Consider the following 26,175-nt stretch of genomic DNA (forward strand, 5'->3'; position numbering starts at 1 on the left):
GATATGGGTTTATTTGGCTAATTACTTTAAATAATTGACCCATTCCTTAGGGTATTATTACAGATATATCGAATTGTAAGCAAACTCATTGTATAAAAATTCAAATATACAAGTCTTATAATTGAGGGGAGTGAGTTTAAATTGTAATTGATCCTCAAGTACATTAAAACAGGATCTATTAGAAAAGGTAATTTACAATTAATTAATAGAAACATTTATCGTACAAAGTGAGGTTTACCCATATTTCCATCTGTTGACAACTAATGCATAATTATTTTATTGGTATTGGGACTTATTGCCATTATCAGGTTTACAACCTTTCTAGAATCCTTCTTTAAAGCTTCAGGTTCAGAGAATAGACTATTTTGAGGTTGTTATCCTCTTGAACTAGGCACTTGAAATGAGTGAGACACATATTTGGCTGAGATTAAAGTTGTAGCCTCTGTTGTTAAAAAGAAAGCTTGGAGTCAGTGTTTGCCCCAGAGGGTGGGCCTGGTCTGACCCTGACCCCACAACTGCTCCCTGCCTTTGATGGCCAGTCTGTCTCTCTCTTCCTTGCAGGGGGCTTTCTCCTCCGTGGTGGCTCTTGGGCCAGCTTCATCTGTAACAAGATCCCAGGGCTAGCTCCCTGACAGAGGGCAATCTGTCAGAGCCGACCTGACGCTATCATCGTGATCGGAGAAGGGTCTCAAATGGGAATCAATGAGTGTCAATTTCAGTTCCGAAATGGTCGTTGGAACTGCTCAGCCCTGGGAGAGCGGACGGGTCTTTGGAAAGAGCTGAAAGTGGGTATGTTACCTCTTCCTTGTTTACTGCACAGCTAGAAAGAATCTCAGGCTACCAAACAGTGCAGTCAGGACCTTGAGCCTTATTCAAGTGGACTACTGGTCACCATTGTAAGCTACCTTTACATTATCTATCCTACTCTCTTACTTTCATGCAGCCCTTCTTCCCCCTGAGGAAATACAATTTGAAAATGTGTTGTTTACTCGTTTTTAGTTGTTTCTGACTCTTTGTTACACCCATTTGAAGTTTTTCTTGGCAGAGAATACTGGAGTGGTTTGTCATTTCCTTCTCCAGCTCATTTAACAGATGAGGAAACTGAGGCAAAGAGTATGAAGTGACTTGCCCAGGGTCACACAGCTTGTAAGTGTCTGAGGTCAGGTTTGAACTTAGAAAAGTTGAATCTTCCTGACTCCAAGCCCTGCAACTCTATCCACTGTGCCACCTAGCTGCTCTTATTTTTGAAAATACTGCTCTGTCTCTAAAGGGTCCTAACTTCACCTCTCTCTCCCTATCCTTTAATAATGTCTCTCTCTCTCATCTTCTCTCTCTCTCTCTCACTTCTCACTCATCTCTCTCTCTCTCTCTCTCTCTCTTCTCTCTCTCTCTCTCACACACACACACACACACACACACACACATACACACCCCCCCTTGTTCAGATATTTTGTTTCTTGACAATCATGAAAACTGGGGGATAAAGTACTACACAGTTATGCCAATATTGTTTCAAAATGCCAGACCCAGAGAAGTCACCAGTCCATGTGGATTTAATGTGTCCTCTTTGGCTGAGCTGAGGGAGGGAGGAGTTGTAATTAGTTTATTGTATGATTTTGATTCCAACCTCCTTTCAAGAAGGAGGTAGTATTTTTTCTTTTGGCCCTAGTTATCTAGATATACTCTTTATGATGGTCATGTGCCACAGTTTCTCAGCTAACAACTGAGGTAGTGCTTTATTGAGATATCACCTAATACTTCCAAAATTTCTTTCACCCCTCTTACCTTGTTGGATCCTCACAACCACCTGAGACAGGGCAGGGGTTGTTATTTGTTCTGCAGATAGGGAGACTGAGGTTCTGAGAAGTTAAGCAGCCTATGGCCAAGGTCAGACAGTTAGTAGCAATGCTGGGGGCTGAACCTGAGGTCTTCTTTTACTTAGTGCTCTCCCACCCAACACTTTACAGTCTCCTGTAGCATTGTTTTTCTATTTCTACCTTTTTTTTTGTGGAAGTCAATGGACTCTTTGGGGGGAGTTGTTTGTTTTTATGTCAGAGGCCAGGATTTCTGCAGCAGAAATACTCTCCAGACAATGGGGAAAACCACCAGAGTTGAGAGTAATATTAGAAATATGGCATACACATGATTCTCATTGATGGTGATAATCACCTTGGTGACTGTACTGTCTTGGTCTCTTAAGCTTCTTGTCTCTATGGCTCCAGATAGAAAAACTTTTCTTAGGGTCACTTCCCAGAGGGAACAGAACCATGAAGACACATGCCCTTGGGCATCAAATAGAGCAGCCCTTTGAGCAGATCCTGAGAGAATGGAAGGACTCTCCAAGACCAGTGTGATCACATAGCCTTCTATTGCTAGAGAGAATTCCTACCCCTTAGTAGCATTGATACTGCAGCTTATCGTACTCTGGCCACAACAGAACGATGATGGCATGTTGCATTCTGCCACTGACATCCTAAATTAAATATGTTGCGGTTTAATCACTTCTCTGGCTTGAGATGGAGTTCTGCTCCTTGGAATCAGCCCTTGCTGGTTTCTTCCTCTTTGACCTTCTCTTTAGTGGGGTCAGATTGCCCTCAGGTGTCTGCTACTGACACCGTGGTGTTTTGAGAAGGATGAGGAGAGTGCTTGTGGCCCCATCAGGGAGGTCTTCTTGTGAGAATTGAGAGGTAGGGAGTAGAAGATGTGACCATTGTGGAATGGAAATCCCATTGAGGGCAGAGTGGCTCACAAAGGGATAGTGAACAGAAACAGCAAAGGAAGTGTTACAAAGCAGCTACCGAGGGCAGGAGAATGCCCTTGCCCCTCAGAAGTGATAGAAGACACTGTTAGCAATTTCCCTTTTGTTTTAACTAGAAGTTCCAGAGGCTGGAGTCTGCAGAGCAGGGGATCAAAGAATCTCAGAAGGAACCTTCAGGGGTCTGGCAGCTCAGTCCCTATCTGAAATGTACATCCTGATTTTTTGATGTTCCCAGGATCATTCAAACCACTTTCTTGACCACTGTTGGTCACAGAGAACTCAATACCGTCCTGAAGTGGGGCATCACATGATTGGATAGAGGCTGGCTGTTAAGAAAGTTCTTCCCCTTTATCCTGCTCAAATCTATCCTACAATAAATTGAGCTTAGATGCACTCCACTCCAAGACACCTTTTTTCATCTTCCTAGTTGTTAAATAGTTGCCCCTTCTTCAGATATTATGTATTTATTGATTATGAACATCATATGTAATGTAAGCATCTTGAGGTCAGGGGCTGTTTTTGTTTGAGCTCTCAGCATCTAGGAGAGTACCTTGCAATTAGTATATGTTCAACAAAAACCCATTTGATTGAATTAACTTTTTTCCTTCCTTTCTTTTCTTTTTGTGGGGCAATGAGGATTAAGTGAACTTGCCCAGGGGTCACACTGGCTAGTAAGTGTTAAGTGTCTGAGGCCAGATTTGAATTCAGGTCCTCCTGACTCCAGGGCCGGTGCTTTATCTACTGTGGCCACCTAGCTTCCCCTTCATCATTTCTTATAGCATAATTATACTCCATCACAATCATAAGCCACAACTTGGTTCAGCCATTCCTCAATTGAGGAGCGTCCTTGCAATTTTTAATCTTTTGCCATCACAAAAAGAGCTGCCATAAATATTTTTATGCATAGTAGTCTTTTTCTCCCCTTTTTTAAAAATCTCTTTGAGTTATAGTGCTACTAGTAGGTATTGCTAGGTCAAAAGGTATACACAATTTTAGAGTCCTTTGGGCATAATTCCAAATTATTCTTCATAGTGGTTGGACCAATTCACAATTCCACCAACAATGTATTAGCATACCTATTTTCCCTCATCCCCTCCAGCATTTATCATTTCTGATAAGTAGAGGTGATACTGCAGAGTTGTTTTAATTGGAATTTCTCTAATTAATAATTGATTTAGAGCCTTTTTTCATATGACTATTTTTTGATTTCTTCTTTTGAAAACTGCCTGTTGATATCCCTTTGACCATTTATCAATTGGGGGAATGACTCCTACTTTTATAAAAATTGAGTACATGCTTTTTGACACTACCATCCCACCTTCCCTCCCATAGAAAAAATGTTCCTCAGTGATGAAGAGTGTCATAAACCAGGAGAGAGAGCTCATTATGAAGTTACCAGGGTCAGGACTCAAAAAAATCTTGAATCATCTGGAAAGTGAGGTTAACCCTCAACAACTTGGTCCCAATACAATCAGTATGGGGAACTCCCAATATGAAATTCCATTTACTGATACAGGTCAGCCACTGCTTCATAACTGATGGTCTCCAGAGAAGCCTGGGCCCTGAGAGGTTAAGTGTTTTGCCCATAGTCCTACAGACTGTGATTTGGGTTGGAACCCTAGTCTTAAGGCAGGAGTGGAACCTGGGTCTTCTTGGCTCTAAGTGTAGCCCTCTATCTCCTATGCCACACTGCTTTTCACCAATGAGTCAAAATCAAATGAGGATTAACTATCCTCCATTCAAATTAAACAAATCAACTGCAAAAGTATAGGATGCATGAGCCTCTGCTTCTCAGCATCCATATGAAAAAAAGACAACAGGTTGTAATTGTCTGAAAGTCTCAGTATGAGTCAACAGCGTGATGCGCTGGCCACACAGCTAATGCAATCTGAGGTCATCCCGAGACAAGTGTGGTGTCCAGAAGAAGGTCAGACCAACATCTGGAGTGTTTTGGGGTGCCTGACTTTGAGAGGGATATTTATAAGCTGGATATTTTCCAGAGTGTAAAGCAGGATGGTAAGGGGTTGAGAATGCAGACCTTTCCGAGGAAGAGCTAGAGGAGCAGCAAAGCTAAGTCTTAAGTGGGGGCTAAGGTGTGGCAGAATTAGGATGAAGCACTTAGATATGGGTAGGGCCTATTGGAAGAGATTTAGCTTTCTTTCACGTGCTTCAAAGCACATACCTAGTAGAAATGGGGTGGAAGTCAGTGGGAGGCAAACTTTGGTTTACTTTCCAACAAAATTGGGGGAAAGAAGTGTTTGTGGTTCTGTGGGAAGAGCATTGGATTTGGAATCGGGGACGGACACTCACTCAGCTCTTTTTGGAGTCAGAGCTTTCATGCTTACACCACTTGTATGATCTTAGAAATGTTGTTTAACCTCTCTGAGCCTCACTTCTCTCTTCTGTAAGACGAGGCAGCTGGACTTGTTGGCCTTTAAACTCTATGCTCCTGGGATCAAGGAGAGCTTTCCAAGTAAGGGAATGGGCTGCTGTGGGATGAAGCCAGGAGTTTGCTTGAGCAATTCAGGCTGAAGAAGTAGATGACTACGGGGCAACTAGGTGGCACAGTGGATAAAGCACTGGCCCTGGATTCAGGAGTACCTGAGTTCAAATCCGGCCTCAGACACTTGACACTTACTAGCTGTGTGACCCTGGGCAAGTCACTTAACCCTCATTGCCCCACCAAAAAAAGAATGAGATGACTACCTTGTCAGGGCCAGTTAGAAAGGATTCCTAAGTTGTGTAGAGGAGTGGGAGATGGACAGAACACTGGACAGATAAACTCTGTCTATGCTCTGTCCTGCTGCAGATGCTGACTTAACTGTGAGCAAGTCACCTAACTTCTCTGTTTATCTTAGTTTCCTCATCTGTAAAATGAGGTCCCTTGCAGCTCTAAATTTATGATCTTCTATGACCTCTGAGGTCCATTCTGACTGATTCTGTGTTCTGCGATTTCATGGTAAACTTTAGGTAAAGAGGATTCAAAGGGCTAGCATTTACATGGTGCAGAGCGCTCTATTCGCTGTCTTACCTAGCTTCCAATGAAATGCCAGAGATGGCAGAAGACCCAGTATCAGATCTAAAGAGAAAAGACTGTTTATGGGATGCACTTGCCTGTATTCATGGGAGTTAGTCGGGGTGGGGGGAAGGGGGTGGCAGGAGGCAGGGCCAGGTGGGAGGATAGCCTTAGGAGTCTCAGAAGGTCAAGTCCCCCAGGACTTGAAGGACCTTGTTTCCTGTCAATGTTTTCTGTTTGGACTAGTGGTCCCTCCCCACCAGACTGTAGCCTATGGCGCCCTTTGAGGAAGCAGAGAAAGTCCCAGGGAGTTGAGATGTCAGGGTGAAGGTTGGACTGCAATGAAGGTGAATTGTCTAAATTCAGGACCCCTTGGACTGGACATTGGCCTTTGATATCTCCTCCAGTAGCCTCCTTGCTGGGGTCTGGGAAACCCAGCTCTCATGCTCTGCAATCCTGGCCACCTTGTGCTTTTTCTCTCATTCCCCCCTCCCCCCCCCCAAGACTTGGTTGAACAGAGAGCAAAAGTAGCTCGAGAATCCCTCCTGAATGTGATTAAGCTGCTGTTTTTCCCTGTTCTGTGATCAGTGATTCTCTTATTTACTGGAAATTAAAAATGAATTTGCCTAAGTAATCCTCCAAGTAAGCCCACTGCTTAAAAGGAAAAGCTGTCAAATTGGGGTTTGACCTGGAACTTCGGGGCTTCCCCAGGCTTCTTTCTGAGGTCTTTGTAGTGAAGGGCTTCCTTGAGCCCCATTCAAACTGAGACCAGAACGTAGGGGGAAAAAAAATGGAATCAATCTCTCAATCGACAGATTTTAGTGATTATCTCTTAGGTCTAGACTCTGCTAAGATATATTAGTGGGATTAAAAATTAGGAGATGATATCCTGCCCTACATCACTTACACTCTATCTAGGGAGATGAAATATATGCGCCAGGCTGTACTGGGTAATAGTAAGTCCCATGAAGGGCGGGCAAGGTTTTTTTTTTTTTAAAGTGAGCTATTGGGGTTAAGTGACTTGCCCAGGGTCACACAGCTAGTATGTGTTAAGTGTCTGAGGCCAGATTTGAACTCAGGTACTCCTGACTCTAGGGCCGGTGCGCTATCCACTGCGCTAGTCTAGCTGCCCCATTGGGCAAGGGTTTTAAAGGATGTCTGGAAGTGATCTCACTGGTAAATGAGATCCTCTCTAACCGCATAGCACGGTGTTTTGTAGCCCTTTAATGCACTTGTCTTGTATTGCTATGAAATATGTAGCTATGTCTGTGCCTTAACCCTCTACTAGATTGTAAGTTCCTTGAGGGCAGAGATCTAGGTTTTTGTGGTTCCTCCAGTTCTAGCAGGCACCTAATACTTGTTTTTGTTTTAATTTTAAAGGAATGACACGCACAGAAGGAGGTGGAAAACCCCAGGCATGTTCAGGTTGAAGTAAGATCAGTTTGCTTGGAGTGGTGTCTGCATGTAGGGGTAGTGGAAGCTGGAAATGATAGAATTGATTCCAGACCTGGAATTCTTGAATGCTTCCTAAGGACCCAGAACTTTACCTTACAGAGCATGTGGAATCCCTGTAGGCTTTGAAGCAAGGCTAATGCTCTGAGTGATAGAGGCATTTTCACAAAGATTATTGTCTCTGGGCAACAAGGGAAGGGAAGTACTGAAGGCCAGAGAAGACTGGAGATAAGGGGGACCAGGGGGACCATTGAGATAAGGTGAATAAGGGTCTGAACAGTGTGGTAAAGTGAATGTTATGACCCAAAAGCCTCATGATCAAAGAGGGCTTCCCTCTTGATATCCCAGTGCCCCACTCCCCCTTCTTGTAGGGGATTTGTCTCTGATACCCAGGTCGGGAGGTGTGTGGTGTTGTGTGTGTGTGGTGTGTGTGTGCGCGCGCGCGAGCGTGTGTGAGAGTAGGGCAGTGCCAAGATTCTGGAGCTCAGCAGCCCTGAATGGCGGTATAGGCTGGATGGATGATGTTGGTTAGATGACACAGGGCATCCTCTTCTCGAAGCCAGAGGGAAGAATAGGAGACACAGAAGCTGAGGAGGGGCTTTCAGTCAGCTTTCCCTTGTAACAAAGATTGAAAAGAAAAACTCAGCAAAATCGATGAACACATTGCCACATCGGAACTGTTCACACCCATGGTTCCCACCTCTCCGTATGAAAGAAGGGAGGTACCTTTTTTCTCCTCCTCTTCTTTGGAGCCATGTTCATTTACTGAGGGGATTTCTTTTGCCAATCCAAACTAAGTTCAACTCAATAGACATTGTATTTAGTGCCTACTATGTGTAAGGCATCATGCCAATGTGGGATACAAAATTACAGGGGCTCTACCTTCTAGGACCTTAAACTCTATTGGTGTTCAGATGACTGATTTTGTTCATTACGTGTTGTTTCTGATTTTCCCAAAGTCTGGGGCTCTCGTCCTATTTGGAACCAGTAACCTTGTAATTCTGAGTACTGGCTGCAACAATGTAGTGATCAGTCCTGCCCATGAATAGGAGGACTTGAAATTGGAGTTTTTTTCTTCCAGTGGTATCTGTTGTTCTAACTAATAATAATCATGACAACCCAGATTCCTCTAACGCTTTAACATTTACAAGATGCTTTCCTCGTAATAACTCTATGAGGAATGTGATACCAATAGTTCTCATCCCCATTTTACAAATGAGGGAATTGAGCTGGGGAGAGGTTAAATGACTTTCCCAGGTTCATATAAATAGACAAAACAATAATTAAGTGCTTACTGTGTGTCAGGAACTATGGCAACTACTAAAAGCAAGTAAACTAATGTGTTGTTCCCTCAGGGAGATTCCATTCTAATCAGGGAAGCCAACACATAAAAGAGGGAGCTGGGAAGGGGGTCTTGTAGACCCCCCCCCAATCTGGTAGATTGCCGGATGTTCAGGAAGTGCTGTAGAGGTCTGAAATGGAGCAAAATAAGGCCCCAAACTGCTTATCAAAGCCTAGGGTGGATCCCTGTTGGCAGAGTCCAGTTTTCCAGTAGAAAGGGAGTGGATGAGATTGGTCCAAGTGGAGTTGAGTGAAAATAGCATGTCTGGACATGTCCAGGATGTGGACAAATAGTGTCAGAGCCTGTATTGAACTCAAGCCTTCTGACTGTAAAGTATGTGCTAGCCAGTAGAATGTCCTTCAGGGAAGGGACTTTTTCAGTTTTTCTGTTGTCTCTTCAGTGCTTAAGAGAAGACACCTTAAATGTTTGTTCAGCAGGATTGTTTGTTGACTCATCTACATTCTCTTACCTTGTCCTTCTTATGATCATAGGACCAAAGATTTTTAAGAACTAAAAGAGACTTTAGAGTCCATCTAGTTGTGCTCCCCTCAGTTCACAGATGAATGAGACTGAGGCTCATGGAATGGAGATGACTTGTTCATAAGCCACATCTGTAGTGCTCAGGTCTTCTGACCTCAATTTCATTATACCCCCATTGCCTCAGAAGCCGGCAATGGAGGCAAACCCAGACAAATGAAATTGCAGATCCTTGAAATTTTTTTTTTTTTTTTAGTGAGGCAATTGGGGTTAAGTGACTTGCCCAGGGTCACACAGCTAGTAAGTGTTAAGTGTCTGAGGCCAGATTTGAACTCAGATACTCCTGACTCCAGGGCTGATGCTCTATCCACTGCGCCACCTAGCTTCCCCAGATCCTTGAAATATTAAAGAAATACTGAAGGATTAGTAGAATCAGACACTTAGCCTTCAAAGGGACAATGCTGGTCATCTATACCAACCCTTTGCCCAGTGGAGGAATCCAGTCTACAGTATCACCAATAGCCATAGGTCTTTGCTTGTAATAATAAGAGTTGACATTTATATAGTACTTTAAGCATTAAAAAGTGCTTTACATAACTTATTCTGTCAACATGTGTTTTTGAGATGACTTTAGGAGGGCTCTGGCCAGCTCTAGTCAGGGAATGGAAATAGCCAAGATATTTGACTTGGAGTTAAGAATGGAACTTTCAGACTTGGCCTCATCTATATTACTGCTCTCCTTTTGGAGAATGATTTAAGAACAAAGAGGAGGACATACAAAAAAGAACCGAGAGGGCTATAGTGGCTGTCAGTGTTTATCATGTTCAGAAGACTATACAATTTAGAGCTAGAAGTGAATTTAAAAGTCAGCTCATCTAGCCCTCTCATTTTTACAAATGAAGAAATTGAAGCCCAGAGAGATTAAGTAACATTTGTGGTTTTTGCTTTCTCTAATTCCCATTATTTCACATGTTTCTTTAAATTTCTTCATAAACTTCATGTCTATCACATTTTGTTGGTATTCTCTCATGTTGATAAGTATGTGATTTTGTTGGTGTGGGAACTCAGTTCTCTGACACAGAACATAATCCTTCTCTGATTTGATTGACAGTCTTCAAGGCTTGCTATGGTCTCATTTTATCATCCTACATTTATTCATCCATCCACTTATGGTAGGGCATATTTAGCTTGGTTTCCATTTCTTTGGAACTGCAAACAATATCACTATCTTTAAACATAAGCTATCTTTTTTTCCCCTTCCATGATGACTCCTCAGATACTTAACTAAGAATGGAATCATAGGGTCAAAGCGTCTAAATGAATCTATCTACATATATATATATATGTATATGTATATGTAACCCCCACCTACTCCCCCATATATACATGTGTGTGTAAACATTTTTTTCTATCTTCTTGTGTATGACCACATTACTCTTCCAAAAAATTTTGGTCAATCTGTAGCATATGAGTGGTCCTGCTGTTCTATGTCCACTTTTGGATTCATCTGTGTATCTATAAAGTTCTGTTGCCTTTGATAGTTTTATTTTTTTATAATGATATAGTCAAACATACTCATGTTGTCTTCTATTCTGCTAAACTCTTTATGTATCACCTTGGATATATCTTTTCCCATCTCTTTGTATTTATATTTGACATTTTTATGGGGATTTTCCACTATATTCCTATACTATGGAGCCATTAGTTCCTACTATAATATGCCATCCATTAAAGTGGGTTGTTTCCAGTTTTTTTTCTATTCTAAAGAAAAGACTTCTGAATATTTTTGTATGGATAGGCTCTTCTCCTCAATCCCTTTTAAAGATTGCTTTTGGATATAATCTCCTGCAGGTACATAGCTGAAAACAACCCAAAAGGTTGACTAACTTGATAAGGTAGCAGATTAGCCCCAGCTCCTATTGTCTCCCACTTGGGACAAGATATAGATTTCTTCCCAAGTGAGTGGACCTTTGTCATAGACTATGATGTCACGGGGGTGACCAATAACAAGTGATAAGGATGAGTCATGCATTCCTAGAGGGACTTGGCAAAGTTGGCTCTGCCTTTGAAATTTCTTCCTCTCCTTGGCAGGGTCATTTCAGCCTCTGATTAGAATGTTAAATAATCAATGGGTTCATGAAATCAAATTAAACTCAGAGAAATAGAGTTAGGAAATGGTTAGGGGTGACAGAGGTTGGGAAGGTTTACAGGTCTGCTTTATCAAAGCCAATGTGTTAAGCTATTTAAAAGCATTTCAAATTGGAAAAAAAATACCTTTCTCATGAAACTGAGATGGGAGGGATAACAACTTGTACATGTGAAAAGAATTGTCTATTTTCAATCATGAATTCAGTGGGGTATCTATGTCAATATGTGCATTTGGAATTTTTGGGGTAGGTATCTTGGGCATTATCTGTGAGGGATATTTATGAGTTATTTATAGGAGGTATTTGTGAGGAGGTATTTGTGGGTTAATTTCGACATGGACTGTGGAGGTATGTCAGTGGAGATGAGTCTATGGACATGATGTAAGCTTCGTGAAGACAGGGACTATTTAATTGTTCTTAATTTTTCTCTCTGTATTCCCAGTGCTTAGTATAGTTCCTGATACAAATTAGACATTTAATAAATGCTTGGTGATTGGTTGGTACATATGTGTATGTGGAGGTGTCTCAGAGATAATAAATATATGAGATGTTCATATATACATATGTTTATGTGTTTGTATATATATATATACACATATATACATATACATATACATATGTGTGTGGGTAGTATTTCTATTGGAGTACCACTGGAGGGGCTGTTTTAGGAGAGATATGAAAGGGTACATTGGATTTTTCTGTGAGGTATGTTTTTGGGAATGTGTGAAGGTGTACCTATGAGGTTGTCTGTTCAAGGTGTGTATGGAGGGATATCCCAGTGGTTGTATCTGAATGATTATGATCCACTTATGGTAGGGTATGTATTGATGGAGATGTCAATGGTGGTGAGAGTAGTTGGGGGTTATGGGTGTCTTTGTGATGGAGCATATCTGTGGTACCCTGGGTATATGGATTTGTTTGTAGACCTTTTCTGACCAGTTGTGACTATTTGGGAACGCGGAGGGGGGATTTTTCTGGGGATTGTGTCTGTGGGGTTATGTGGGAGGTGGTATTTCTCTGATTGTATCTACTTATTAAAGGGTCTTAAACAAGTTTCTCAGTCTTAAAAATGGGAATGAGGAAGTTGGATCAGACATTCTTTAAGGTCTCTTTTTGTTCTAATATTCTGTGAATCTTTGATTCTAAACATGCTTCTGATGTTAATACTCTGAAGTTTTATGGCCACAAAGGAAGAATGAAATGGAACATTGCACAATTCTTCAGTGAATATGACCTGTGTCAACACACTACACACTTAATGAGATGCCCTTAAATTATTTTTTTCTTTTAGAGTAATCTTTCATCTTGAATTACCTGGATAAATCGCCTTGGTACTCTATTTCTGTCACCTTGTGATGACACAGATGAGATGTTCCCACAGAGGCCTGCCTCATGATTTACAATCCAGTGGCCTTGTCCCAGAGCAGATGACTGAGCACTGCCAGTTTTCTCACTCACCAAGACTAGCTGACTTGGGGGATCTGCCCATTTCTTGTATTTAAGAGTCAGGAAGACCTAGGTTCAAATCCTACCTCAGACACTTGTTAGGTGTGACCTTAGACAAGTCATTATTCTGCTCTCTGAGCCTCAGTTCCCTCATTTGTCAAATGAGCTGGTTGGACTCAATAACCTCTAATGTTTCTTTCAGTTCTAAATCTATGAACTTATGACCATCTTCCCCTCCATGGTTAGATGGACATATTATGATGAACTTTGGCCATGTGAACTAATTTGAGAGAGGTATTCTTTTGTTTGTTCAAAAACACATTTAAGGATACCATGTGAAACTCTATCGTTATTCTAGAGGGTAGATCAAGAAATAATGGGCAGAGATTCCATGTGGTTCAATCACATTCTAGTGATGAAAACTACCAAGGGTTGCCTTTTGAGATAGTGAGTTCCCTGTCACTGAAAGTGAGACTGTAGGGCAGCTAGGTGGTGCAGTGGATAAAGCACCAGCCTTGGATTCAGGAGGACCTGAGTTCGAATCTGGCCTCAGACACTTTACATTTAATAGCTGTGTGACCCTGGGCAAGTCACTTAACCCTCATTGCCCTGCAGAAAACAAAACAAAACAAAAAACACAAAAAGAAAGTGAGACTGTGGAAGATACTATAAAGGAGACTCTTGTATTGGTGAGATTAGAAAAGACTACTATTTCTTTCAAATCTCAGATTCTCTGAACTATTTGAAGATGGCCTACTCTTCCACATAAGTCTTCTCTTCTGTAACTTAAACATATTTTGGTTCCTTTGTCTTAAGTCCTCATATGAATTGGCTTCCAGACCCACCCACATCTTGCCCTCAATTCTCTCTAGTTTGTTAGTGACTTTCTTATGATAGGGGGGCCACAAATGAAGGCATAACTCAAGAAGTGGTCTGACTAGTACAGAATACAAATACAACATTACTTCCTATGCTCTGGAGTGGACACCATACTTCTGTTAATGCATCTGATGGACTAGCTCTTTTTTTTTTTTTGTTTTAATCTGAAGCATACTTTTATCTCATATTAAGCCTGGGATCTTCTAAAACCCTGATCTTTTCCCTCGTATGAATTGCTATCAGTATGGTGAATCTGGTCTTGGATAGTATAAATGGGATTCATGATTTGAATAGGAGTTAGAGGCAGCATGGTGTGGTGGAAAGAGGCCAATATTTTTAGTCAGAGGCCTTGGGTTCAAATCCTCACTCTCTACTTAACTGTTTGGCCACAGGCAAGTCAATTAACTCTTTAACCTTCTGTTTTCTTATGTGCCAAATGAAGGGAATACCTTACCTTCACTGATGTCTACCATTCCCTTCTAGACTTAGTGTCTGTGACCTGTGAGGTCGGCCATCCCTATCCTGTTAGAAGTGGAAAGAAATCTAAAACTCATCTAACCTCTTTGTCTCTTCTCAGGATGAAATGAAGGGCCAGGAAATAGAAGTCACTTGTCCAAAGTCCCACAATGAATTAGTAAAAGAGAGAGGAGACCTCCCAGTTCAGTGAACTTTCCACCCCAGCAATAGCTTTGGTCTGTTTTCCATTCTTCCTTGATTCTGTGTCTCTCCTTCCATTTTTTTGTACGCATACATAGAATTTCCAAGTTCATATAAATGTTTCATCCATTCTGCCTAAACCTCAACGTTCTTCCACCAATAGCCAGGTGCCCTTCCTGAGTTCTGTCTTTCATCTCAGCTCGATTTATCACCATATACCTCGGCAGGAAAAGCCGGATCCCAGGAAGTAGGCCAGGAATGAGTTTGTCTTCACTGGGCCATTTACAGTGGGAATCATGAGCTCAGAGGATCCTTGAACGAAAGCTAACCATCCCGCAGGACTGACAAGATGGGCTGAGTTTTCCGTCTGTATATTTTCCTAATCATCATATATTTCAGCTCATGTCACTGCAGATAACTCCCTTTCTGACCCATTGCCTTTAAATAGCCAAAAAAAAAATACAATGCACTTTGTGGTTTCCAGTAAGATACTGTAAATACACCCTGATAATATTCCGGTGCAGACCATTTATAGCCAGCTTACAGGGTGGTGGAATGGAATCTATTAGGCAGGTTTGGATACAACTTTATTTCCTCTGTCACAGCAAGCTGTCCTGGATTATTATCTTGCTGAAATGCAAAGTGGGAGTTGAACCATTCTCCCTGTTTTCATTTAAATGAACTAGAAGTGACAGGCTTTGGCCTCCACTAACAGGGAGAAAAGCCTGTTTTGAGAATTCACAAGTTGTCAACACAGGTGTTCAATATTCAGAGTCAGGTTTAAAACAAAATGACTTTGAAGTCAATCTGTCTTTTTCCCCCCATGGCAAGACCTCATCTTCGAGCTGGTGTTTTTACTCTGGATGATGACTGGGCCTGTCACCATCCTGGGGCCCTAGAGACGGGAACCTTCCTGTTTACCCCGGGGCTTGACTGCCCCTCCAGCCTCTGGGCACGAGCTGGTCACAGAAACCCAGGGTCTGAGAGAGAGGCTTCTGCTTTCCTGATGGCCTCTCAGCGGTCCTGGCCAGCCCCAGCCTTGGCTAGAGAGAGAAGGGCTCCCTTCCCATTATGTAGCAGTGTCTTACCAGTCCTTAGGAGAAGAGCAAAACCAAAAGGTTCCCCTATTGTCTTCAGCAGGGAACAGCCACACTTAGCAACACTAGATTCTAGAGTCAGCCCTGCTGGCAAGCTTGGGCAAGATCCTTGACTTCTCTGTGCCTCAGTTTTATTATCTATAACACAAGGCAGTTGGATTTGGATCATCTCTAAGGTCTCTTGCCGTGCCTGGAATCCTGCTTTCTAAAGTTTCTTCTAGCTCTAAATTTCTGGGAAGTTCTGAAGCCCATCACTAGAACTTGTTGAGATCTTTCTTGCATCCCAAGTCAAAGAATATTCTTAGGGCAGCATGCTAGCTTGTCTCCCCAGACTTGTGTCATGCACCAATTTTTAAATTCTTTATATTTTTATAAAAGTCACTGCTTAATCATTAAAAAGGAGAGGGCTAGTCTAGAAACTTAGACATTCCAGTAGTGACATCCCTCCTTCAGTGGGTATGAAAGCCACCCAGTCAGGGACCAGATGGCAGATTGTTAAACACTCTGCAACTCATGGAGAGCCAGAGGGCCTTTTAGACATCTTTTTTTTTTTTTTTGCTTTAAGCCCCTAAATTCCTTGCTTTGTCATAGGACCCAGGAAACTAAGGAGACAATTTAGTAGAGCAGAAAGTGTGCTAAGTTTGGAGTCAGAGGGCTTGGAAGCTCAAATCCTTACTCTGCTACTCTTAGTTCCTTTTCTATTAAACCTGGGTGGGGGGGAGCATGTTATAATGGAAAGAGAATTAACCCTTTTAGAGGACTCATATTCAAATCCTGATTTTGACACATAATACTTGTATAAGCTCGGGCAAGTTACTTAACCTCCATGGGACTCAGTTTCCTTTTTTATTTTTATTTTTGCAGGGCAATGAAGGTTAAGTGACTTGCCCAGGGTCACACAGCTAGTAAGTGTCAAGTGTTTGAGGCTGGATTTGTACTCAGGTCCTCCTGAATCCAGGGCCAGTGCTTCATCCACTGTGCCACCTAGCTGCACCTAGTTTCCTCATTTGTAAAGTAAGGGGGCTCAGGTTAGATGGCCTTTGATGTCCCCTCCAGCTTCAGATCTGTGACACTCTGTCTTGCTGACTTCTGAGGTTTCTTCTATCACTGAATCTATGATCTCAAACTGGCTGTACCAGTCACTGAGATTTTCCCAAATAGGGTATATTGGGCCAAGGCAGAATGATGCATTTAAGAAGCTTGCCTTCACACTCTCCTTTCAGGATGCTCTGCTGCATCCTGAAAAACCTGTTTGTGTGTTGTGGACCCTTTTGGCAGTCTGGGGAAATCATAGACCCCTTATTTTAAATACATAAGATAAAATACATGGGATTACAGAGGAAAACAGTTATATTGAAACATAGCTATCAATATATTGAAAGAACAAACCAACCTAAGTTCTTGGATCCCAGAGGAAGAACCCCAGCTCTAGAGGTGGGTGCCAGGGATCCCTCAGGCTGATCCCACTTCAGTTGTACATAGACCTGAGCCCTAGACCCCTTCCCTACTCTCACTCTAAGGAAATCCTGTTCCAGTAGCTATGACCTTTGAGAGTATCATACGGGGGAGTTCACCAAAAGTTGTTAATGAGGGGCAGCCAAGTGGCACAGTGGATAAAGCACCGGCCCTGGATTCAGGAGGACCTGAGTTCAAATCCAGCCTCAAACACTTGACACTTACTAGCTGTGTGACCCTGGGCAAGTCACTTAACTCTCATTGCCCTGCAAAACAACAACAAAAAAATTGTTAATGGCCAAATAAATCTCTTGCCAAGTACTTTTGCATCTTCATGACTTAAGTCAAAGAAAGGGATCTTTCACGTCCAGGCCACAGAAAAACAATCGAGGGGATATTTTCCTTCTTTAAGGGGAAATTTAGGGGAAAGGGGAGTTCTTAGCAATCCTAAAATTCCACTATACAGGCAGATACTTACCAGCATAATTTATTTGACACTATGAATTACAATCTTTTCTTTTTTAGCAACTATCCCATTAGGTTAGTAGTGGAATGATTACTTTCCTCATTTAAGTGAAGAAGGAAGGGGGCAGCTAGTGGATAAGGCACTAGCCTTGGATTCAGGAGGACCTGAGTTCAAACCCAGCCTCAGACACTTACTAGCTGTGTGACCCGGGCAAGTCACTTAAACCCCCATTGCCCTAAAAAAAACAAAAACAAAACAAAACAAAGAAAAGAGGGAACTGAAGCTTATCAAGTGGAGTGACTTGACCAAAGTCACACAGTTCTTATTAGAGTTGGGAGTTGAACCTAGATCTCCTGATACCATACCCAGACTTTTCCCCATTTCATCACAATGCTTCCTTTCTCCTCCACCCAGCTGTCAATGCTCTCCCCTCTTACTTTGGAGGACCAGCTACTGAGATCCTGTTCTTTTTTCTTTAATTACTTAATTATTTTTGAGATCCTTTTCTAAGGGAGAGATTTGGGCCATTTGAATATGTATAAGGTGGAAGTAAAGGGAAGAACAATTGGAAAGGCTGGTTAGAAGAGGGGCTGGATTTCCACCCATCCTCCCATTCCCTTTCCAGGATCAGAAACATCAGACTTTATCTCTTCTTCTGCCCTGTGTTGAAGACTAGCAAGTACAGTCTGCGAGAGTAGAAGAAACTGTCCAAGAATAATTCTTCCTCTGCCTGGGCTTTAGCAGCTGCGTTGCTGCCAAGGTCAGCGAGACCTTGGGTTCCTGGCTGTGGAATTGCCCTCTCGTGTGCTTCTTTGGTGGATGGACCACACACCGTAGTTGAAACTGCCTTCCTGTCTCCCTTCATCCCTGCCACGCTCATAGCCCACGGATGGCTCCCTTTATCTTCCACATAGAGTACTGAGCTTCTGGTCTCCATTTCCGACTTGGAAGTTTAAAGAGGCATTGGATAGAGAGAAGGCCTTGAAATCAGGAAGACCTGCCTCTGACATATACTGACTGGGGGACCCTGGGCAAGTCTCTTAACTGCAGTGCTCTAGGCAACTTTATAAGAGGGCAAGTTACAGAGAAGGTGCCAACTTGCATTGGTAAAAGGAGTTTTATCACACAGAAGATCCTTAGACTAGTGGTTCTCAAAATGAAGTTCATGGACCCCTAGGGGTCCCTGAGACCCTTTCAGGGAGTTCAAACTACTTTTATAACAATAATGAAATGTTTTAATATCTAACACACTAAATATCAATAGATACAACTCATATAAGCAAAGGTTTTTTGAGACCCTCAAAAATTTTGAGTGTTTAAGGGGTCCTGATCCCCAAAATCTTGGGAACCACTGTAACCCTAGACAAATGAAATATAGGTCCATTCCCTAACCCTCATCCCTACCCTATCCTTAGTCTCTCCCTAAGGTTTTCACATTGAGGACACCACCCAGGGCTTACAGATATGGTCAGTTAGTTGGTCAACAAGCATTTATTAAGTGCTCAGTATGCGCCAGGCATTAGGAGTCAGGTGATCTCAAATAAAATGTGTCCTACTTTATGAGAACTTAGGAGACTTTCCTGGCCCATGGTCCAGAGCAGATGTTTCAAAAGTCTAGAGTGGGATAACAATAGTGAACTGTGGCTGCTCAGCAGCTTTCCCTGGTGAGCTCTCATCTCTCATGTCCCATGCCTTCATCCCTGCCAATGGCAGCAATGGACTGATGGTCCCATAGCTAGAATTATTTTCTTCTTTCTGTGAGTTCTAGACATTTTTCATAGAACCTCTCGAGAGAATTCCCTACTGGCTCATAACATGTTCCCATTGTGCCCACTCCGTCCTCCCCCTCTCCAAACTGCTGTTGGAAATTATTGTACCACACTATAAAAACAGCAGCTGACATTTATAGAGCACTTAAGGTTTTCACGGCCTTTTACATACATGAACTCATTTGATCTCAACAACCCTGTGAGGTTGGTGCTATTATCACCTTTTTATATAGGAGGAAACTGAGGTTCAGAGGAGTTCCGGTGCCCGAACTCACCCAGCTAGGAAGTGCCCAAGGTACTTTTGTCTCTAAATCTAGCACTTCATTCACTGTGTCCCATCCAGAGTCATGGAAATGAGGCTGACAGAGTGCAAGCAACTTATGCCAGTGAAAATCGAGTTCCACTGTGAAGAGGGATACCTTTCAACATTAAAAAAATGATTCTTTAATGCATGTAATGATTTATACTTTTAAAAGGGCTTTTGTACATATTATATAGATAGCTCAGCGGATAGAGTGCTGGGCCTGGAGTAGGGAAGACCTGAATTCAAATCTGTGGTCAGACACTAGCAGCGTGATCCTGGGCAGGTCACTTAACTTCTGTTTGCCTCAGTTTCTCTCAACTGTAAAATGGGATAATAATAGCACTTCCTTCCAAGGATTGTGAGGATCAAATGAGATAATATGTATGAAGTGGTTAGCATAGTGCCTGGCGTATAGTAAGCACTATAAATGCTACTATTGTTATTATTACTTCATTTGTTCTTCATAGTATCTCCTTGATGTGGATTGTAAGGAAAGGAAATGAGTGAGTCATAGTAGGCATAATGGGTTTACTAATAACAAATTATGCTAAGTTAAACTGATTTGCTTTTTTTTTTTTGGTAGGCTTATAAGATGGATAGAAAGCTCTACAGTAAATTAATCTTGATTTGGTAAAGCATTTAACAATGTCCTCATGATATCCTTGTGGAAGACATATAAGAATGTGGGCTGGATAATAGTACTATTAGGTGGATGGGAAGCAAATTGAAGAATAATGCCCTAAGAGCATTGGTTAGCGAGTAGGATGGTGCAGTAGATAAAAAGTACTGATTTGGACTTAGAGGACAAGGATTTAAATATCAGTTCTATAACTCACTTCCTCTGTGTGACCTTGGGTAGGTCACTTCATGTCTCTGAGACTCAGTTTACTCATTTGTAAAATAAGGCAGTTAGACTAGATGACTGCTAAGATCCCTTGAAGTTCTAAATCTATGATTTGATAATTGTGGAGGGTAATCTTTCCTGGTGGCCCTAGAGCTCTGACTATAGGTTTGTCTTGTTTAATATTCTTATCAATGAGTTAGATGTTGGTCTAGCTATCATTCTTGTCACATTTGCAGGCTATGCAGAGCTGGGAGGGATGGTTAATATATCATAGGATGAAGATTAAGAATGATTTTTGACAAACTGAAGGGATGGGCTGAAAGTAAGAGGAAACTTCACAGGAATCCGTGTAAAATTTTACCTTTTGAGCTCAGAAAATCAACTGCCTAAATGTAGGATTGGGGAGGTAAAGCTTGACCTCAGGTTTTGTGAGACATTGAGAACTTTTGTTTTTTGGTTTTTTTTTTTTGGTGAGGCAATGGGGGTTAAGTGGCTTGCCCAGGGTCACACAGCTAGTAAGTGTCAAGTGTCTGAGGCCGGATTTGAATTCAGGTCCTCCTGAATCCAGGGCCGGTGCTCTATCCACTGTGCCACCTAGCTGCCCCCGAGACATTGGGAACTTTTAAAAGTGCTTGAGTTGGGGGCAGCTAGGTGGCACAGTGGATAGAGCACCGGCCCTGGATTCAGGAGGACCTGAATTCAAATCCGGCCTCAGACACTTGACACTTACTAGCTGTGTGACCCTGGGCAAGTCACTTAACCCCCATTGCCTCACCAAAAAAAAAAAAAGTGCTTAAGTTGACTTCCAATTCAACACTGTCATTTGGCTGCAAAAATCCTTAGTTTAGGCTTTATTCAGGGTCAGGAACACCGTGATTCAAGCCTTACCTTTGACATATAATGGCTTTGTGACCCTGAAGAAGATATTTAATCTTTTAATCACCCTGGGTAACTTCCTAAGATGGTTAAGTTGTGGATCTGCATTGGTAGAGGGAATTTCCTCACTGGGAGTTCTTCATACTAATGAATTACTAGTCAAGCTCTCTACCTCCCCCAACTCCCTTCCCTGAAAAAGAAAGTGCCAAGAAAAGAGGAGGTAATGAATGGTCTCACCATATGTGTTCTGGTCCCACATGTTGAAAAACACATTAACCAAATGAAATGCATCCAAAGACAGGTGACCATTATGGCAAAGACTTTGGAAACGCTGCTATATATAAGGAACAGGTCAATAAACTATTGAACCTAGAGAAGAAAAAGCTTAGCAGACATAATAGCCACCTGAAAATCTCTGAAAGGCAATGGTGAAGAAGACGCAGGCACTGATTCCAGGAACCAGAACTAGGATTTATGGGTAAAAGTGACACAATATCTTTTTAAACAATTAAAGCTGTCCAGTAATGGACCAATCTGCCTGGTAAGGCAGTGTGCTCTCTGTCATTGGTAGGGTTCAAAAAGAGAGACCTGTGAAGGGTGATGTAGAGAGAATCACTAAGGGAGAATGGGTGGGGAGGTTGAATGTGATAACTTTTCTGGGCTTTCCTCCTTTGTGAACAGAGGTGGTTGGGCTAAGTGTTCGCTGTCATTGAATTACAGAATAAGAGTTGAAAAGGATCTGAGAGGCCACTCAGTCAAACCCATCTCATCTACAACATTCCTAACAAATGGTCTTCTGACCTTCATCTGGTCCAGAGGATGGCATCTGTGGTCACTTCTATATTCTGTGATATCTAGGACTTTGTGGCTGTGATTCTGTGAATGAGGGGGAGCAGTGAATGCAACACTGGGCTTGGAATCAGGAAGGCCTGTGTTCAAATCTGAACTCAGACACTAGCTTTGTGACCCTGGGCAAGTCACTTAAACCTCTGTTTGCCTCAGTTTCCTCCCCTGCAAAATGAGGATAATAACAGGATCTACCTCACAGGGTTGTGAGGATCAAATGAAGTTTTTGGAAAGTGCTTAGCACAGTGCCTAGCACATTTTTGGTGTTATTTGGGCATTTTGGTCATGTGCCACTGACTCTTCATGACCCCATTTGGGGTTTTCCTGGCAAAGATACTGGAGTGGTTTGCCATTTCCTTCTCCATCTCATTTTACACATTAGGGAACTGAGGCAAACAGGGTTAAGTGACTTGCCCAAGGTCACACAACTAATAAGTGTCTTAGGGCAGATTTGAATTCATGAAAATGAGTTTTCCTGACTTCAGGCTCAGCACTGTATGTACTTTACCACTTAGCTACCATAAACCTTTCACATAGTAGGTACTTTATATTAATTCCATTCCCTCTCTGTCCCCCCTTCCCCTTCTCTTTCTTCCACATAAGGAAAATGAAACTTGGTTGAGGTTAAATGACTAATCCAAGGTTGTACACCTAGTGTGTGATGGAATCAGGATTCGTATTTGGGTCTTGACTCAGTCATAATTCAGTGCCCATTCCCTTCTACCACGCTTCTTCTATAAACCCAGCTTTGTTTTGGAAGGTTATAGATTCTTCATTCTTCTCTCGAACCCTGGCAGAAAGCCTCCCTTCTTCCCTATCTGATCACTTTTGTTCAGCCAAATGTTATCGATCCACCAACATATATGTGTTAAGCACATTCTCCTTTCTCTTTTCAAATCTCCCCTGTTTCCTAAGAAAATGGAGATGCTGTTAAATTTGTGTTCCCAGACTCTCTGAGCCAAGCTAGCCTCTTCTCCTTTATTGCTTTCACCCCCTCCATGCCTTTTATTATTCAAGTATCTAACCTTTGGTTGGAAAAAGATGTTTTTCTTCATTCCTTTGGAAGTTCAGCTCTTTCCTTCACCATTTTTTTTTTCAGATTCCTCCTCCTTCCTGCTGAATAAGGTTTGCAGGGGCCAGCCCCATACCATTTTTTATAATAGCACTCCACACCTTGGTAGGAATGTCAACAAATGACTCAGAGAGTGTCTGGATTTTCTTATCAGTTACCACTTGGGAACATCAGTTAGCAAATATTTATGGAGGGCCTACTATGTGAAAGGCACTATAGCGATGCTTTGGAAACTGATTTCCTGATGCCCTGACATGACAACTGTGATCTGACCTGATGTCTCATTTTTCTCTCCTTTCCCTTGAACCCCACTTCTCCTATAAGACTTACTGTTTGTATCCCATATTCATTTAAATCCAGTGAATTTTGAATGAATACTTATTATGCAGAGAGCTCTGTGGGTGGAGGGGGAGATTAAATAAGATACAGTCCTTTGCCTTAAGGATCTTGTAGTCTAGGACTTGGAAGAGGGAGGCGGTCCATTGATTTCAGGAAGTTTGCGAACATGGATGGGAAAAACTATATTTTCTTTTCACCGATTTCTAACTGCAATTTTGGAGAAGAAAATGAGAAAGCACTTCAGTGTTTCTTGCCAAGAAAACTCCAAATAGAGTCAGGAAGAGTTGGACATGACTGAAAACAACGGCAATTTAGCATCCTCTTCCATTAGAAAGGTAGGTAAACAAACCATGGGGGCATTAGGCTTTCCCAGACTGCCAAAGGGGTCTATGACAAAAAGGTTGAAAATCTCTGGTACAGAAGGAGGAGGATGCCACATCTGTATAGAAATGCCTTTTTTTCTTTTCTGACTAGATCTTTCGTTTGGCCGATAAAGGGAACTCTCTCTACCAAAGCAGGTCAGCAACCGCTCTGCACTTTATAGTTATAAGAGAGTTTCTTCACAACAGCCTTGTGAGGCAGGTAATTTGGTATGATGAGAAGTAGTGAAATGAGCACTGGGGGAAAAGACCTGGGTTTGACTTTCACCTCTAACACTTCCTAGCAATGTAACCTTAGGCAAGACTTACTGAGCCTCAGCTTCCATATCTGTAAACTGGGGAAAATAATAGCATTGCCTCACAGGGTTGTGAGACAGACCCAAATGAGAGAATACAGTTAAACACATTGTGAATCTTAAAATCTTATATAAATATCATCATTCCTCATTTTGCAGATGTTCTTATTATTTTTCAATTGTGTATGACTCTCCATGACCCCATTTGAGGTTTTCTTGGCAGAGGTATGGAGTGGTTTGCCATTGCTTTCCCTAGCTCATTTTACAGATGAGGAAACCAAGGCAAACAAGATGAAGTGACTTGCCCAGGGTCACACAGCTAGTAAGTGTCAAGTGTCTGAGGCCAGATTTGAACTCAGGTCCTCCTGTCTCCTTAATTCTTAATTGGTTCACTCTAGTTAATCTCGGTTTCAAAGGGATAAGCAATGAACTCAGTCAGGGCAGAGCCATATTCTATTTCTCATTTCTACCATGGTGGTTAGCATGGGTCTGGACACAAAGCAATAATGCAGAGGCTCAAAAAAGACTCATTGGCATGACTGTAATTAAATTGATGTTCTCTTGCTCCAAGAGTGACCATAGATCCTTCAAACTTTCCTCTAATACAGGGTTAACTTGGAGTATGGGGGATTTGGTTGTTGTTGTTTTTTAATTGTTTTAAAAAATATCTTTGCTATTTCAATATAATTGATCTCTTTTGTTATTCTATGTATTTTATTTTATTCACTTAAAAATCTTATTCTAAAATGGGGTCCATAGGTTTCACCTGACCTCCAAAGTGGGATCCTTGATATAGGAAAAATGTTAAACATTTAAACAAATGTTGAAAGACTTAGGAACACTGATCAACATCATGAGCAACCACATGTCTCTAGAGGACTCATGAAGCATGCTACCCACCTTCTGAAGGACCCAGAGTGCACATTTGACACACTTTTTTTTTTTTTTGGGGGGGGAGCATGATCACTGTGAAAACTTATTTGCTTGATTATACATATTTGTAACAAGTTTTTGTCTTTCTTGCTTTCTTAATTGGGGAATGTGAAGGGAAGTGGGAGGGACTGAAAGTGGATTTTTGTGTGAAAAAATTAAATAAAAAAAATTGCATATTAAAATAAAGGTTAAGAACCATTCCTCTAAATAGGACCTGCTATTCCATAGAGTTTGGAGAAATGTTTCGGGACCCCCATCCTAAAATTGCCATGTTCCTGGAAGTTCAAGAAGGACTTTCCTAGTCAACAAGCATTTATTAAGCACCTACTGTTATACCAGGCACCATGCTAAGTTCTAGAGATACAAAAGAAAGACAAACAGTCTCCACTCTCAAGGAGCTCATCAGTCTAATAGAAAACATGTAAATGATTTTGTAGAAAAAAGAGATCAACAGGATAAATTGTCTTAGTATTCTCGTGGACATAATTTTGATTTTGCAGATCTCCTGCAAGGGTCTTGGAGAACCCCAGAGGGAGACCACTGGCTTAAAGCTACCCAAGGGGGGCCCAGGTAGGAGCTTCACCTCACCTGATCATAGGCTCCAGGGTCTCAGTGGATTTGGGGTCAAAGGACCTGGGTTTGTTTCGCTGGTTTAGAGAATTCCTGGTAAGGAGCTTTCTTTGCCAGATGGGGGGAACCTAACAAATCTTGATAACTTCAAGCCATCGAAAGGCAGCCTGGAATACCGGACAGAGCCCTGGGTTCAGGTCCTGCCTCTGACATATATTGACTGTTTGCCTCTGGGTTATTCTCTATATCTCTCAGTGCTCCCTGGCAACTGCCTGACATTGTTGATGACATTGTGTTCTGATAATGTCGATGGGTCCTGCTTATCTGGATATCAACATCCCCTAGAGATCAGCAATGACTTGAGGGCAGTCCCTGGCTGCCAGATGTTTTCTCCTTCCTACTCCCTCCTGGGTCCAGTACAATTCATGGAATGTTAGAAACAGAAAAAAATATTAGAGATTGTCTAGTCCATTTCCTTAGTTTTACAGATGGGGAAACTAAGCCTGGATGGGTAAGATGTCTTGCTCAAAGGCATGCAGTTAACAGCAGATAAAGCTGGGACTCAGGCCTATGATTTCTCATTTTAAGACCAATATTCTTACTGATCTGCCATATTGCCTCTCTCAGGCCCAGGGCAGTACCAAGCACTCTTGGACCTGGCGAGGAGATGTCTAGGGGTGGGGAAGGTTACCTGTTTCCCTGACGATAACTGGAAACTTCAGTCCTCCTCAGGCTCTTCACTCAGGGAGACTCA

The 26,175-nt window shown here is 42.0% G+C and overlaps 1 protein-coding gene across 1 annotated transcript in view; it reads left to right on the forward strand.

Moving 5' to 3' along the window:
- The first annotated feature begins 573 nt into the window (after window positions 1–573).
- Window positions 574–26,175, forward strand: part of WNT7A (Wnt family member 7A) — an 82,221-nt gene continuing 56,619 nt past the window's right edge. The window contains exon 1 of the mRNA XM_043975981.1: window positions 574–789. Within this exon, the coding sequence (XP_043831916.1) occupies window positions 693–789 (97 nt within the window). The 5' untranslated portion in view covers window positions 574–692. The remainder of the gene's footprint in view (window positions 790–26,175) is intronic.

This window comes from Dromiciops gliroides, chromosome 1 (genome assembly GCF_019393635.1).
Source record: "Dromiciops gliroides isolate mDroGli1 chromosome 1, mDroGli1.pri, whole genome shotgun sequence".
Classification (NCBI taxonomy): Eukaryota; Metazoa; Chordata; class Mammalia; order Microbiotheria; family Microbiotheriidae; genus Dromiciops; species Dromiciops gliroides.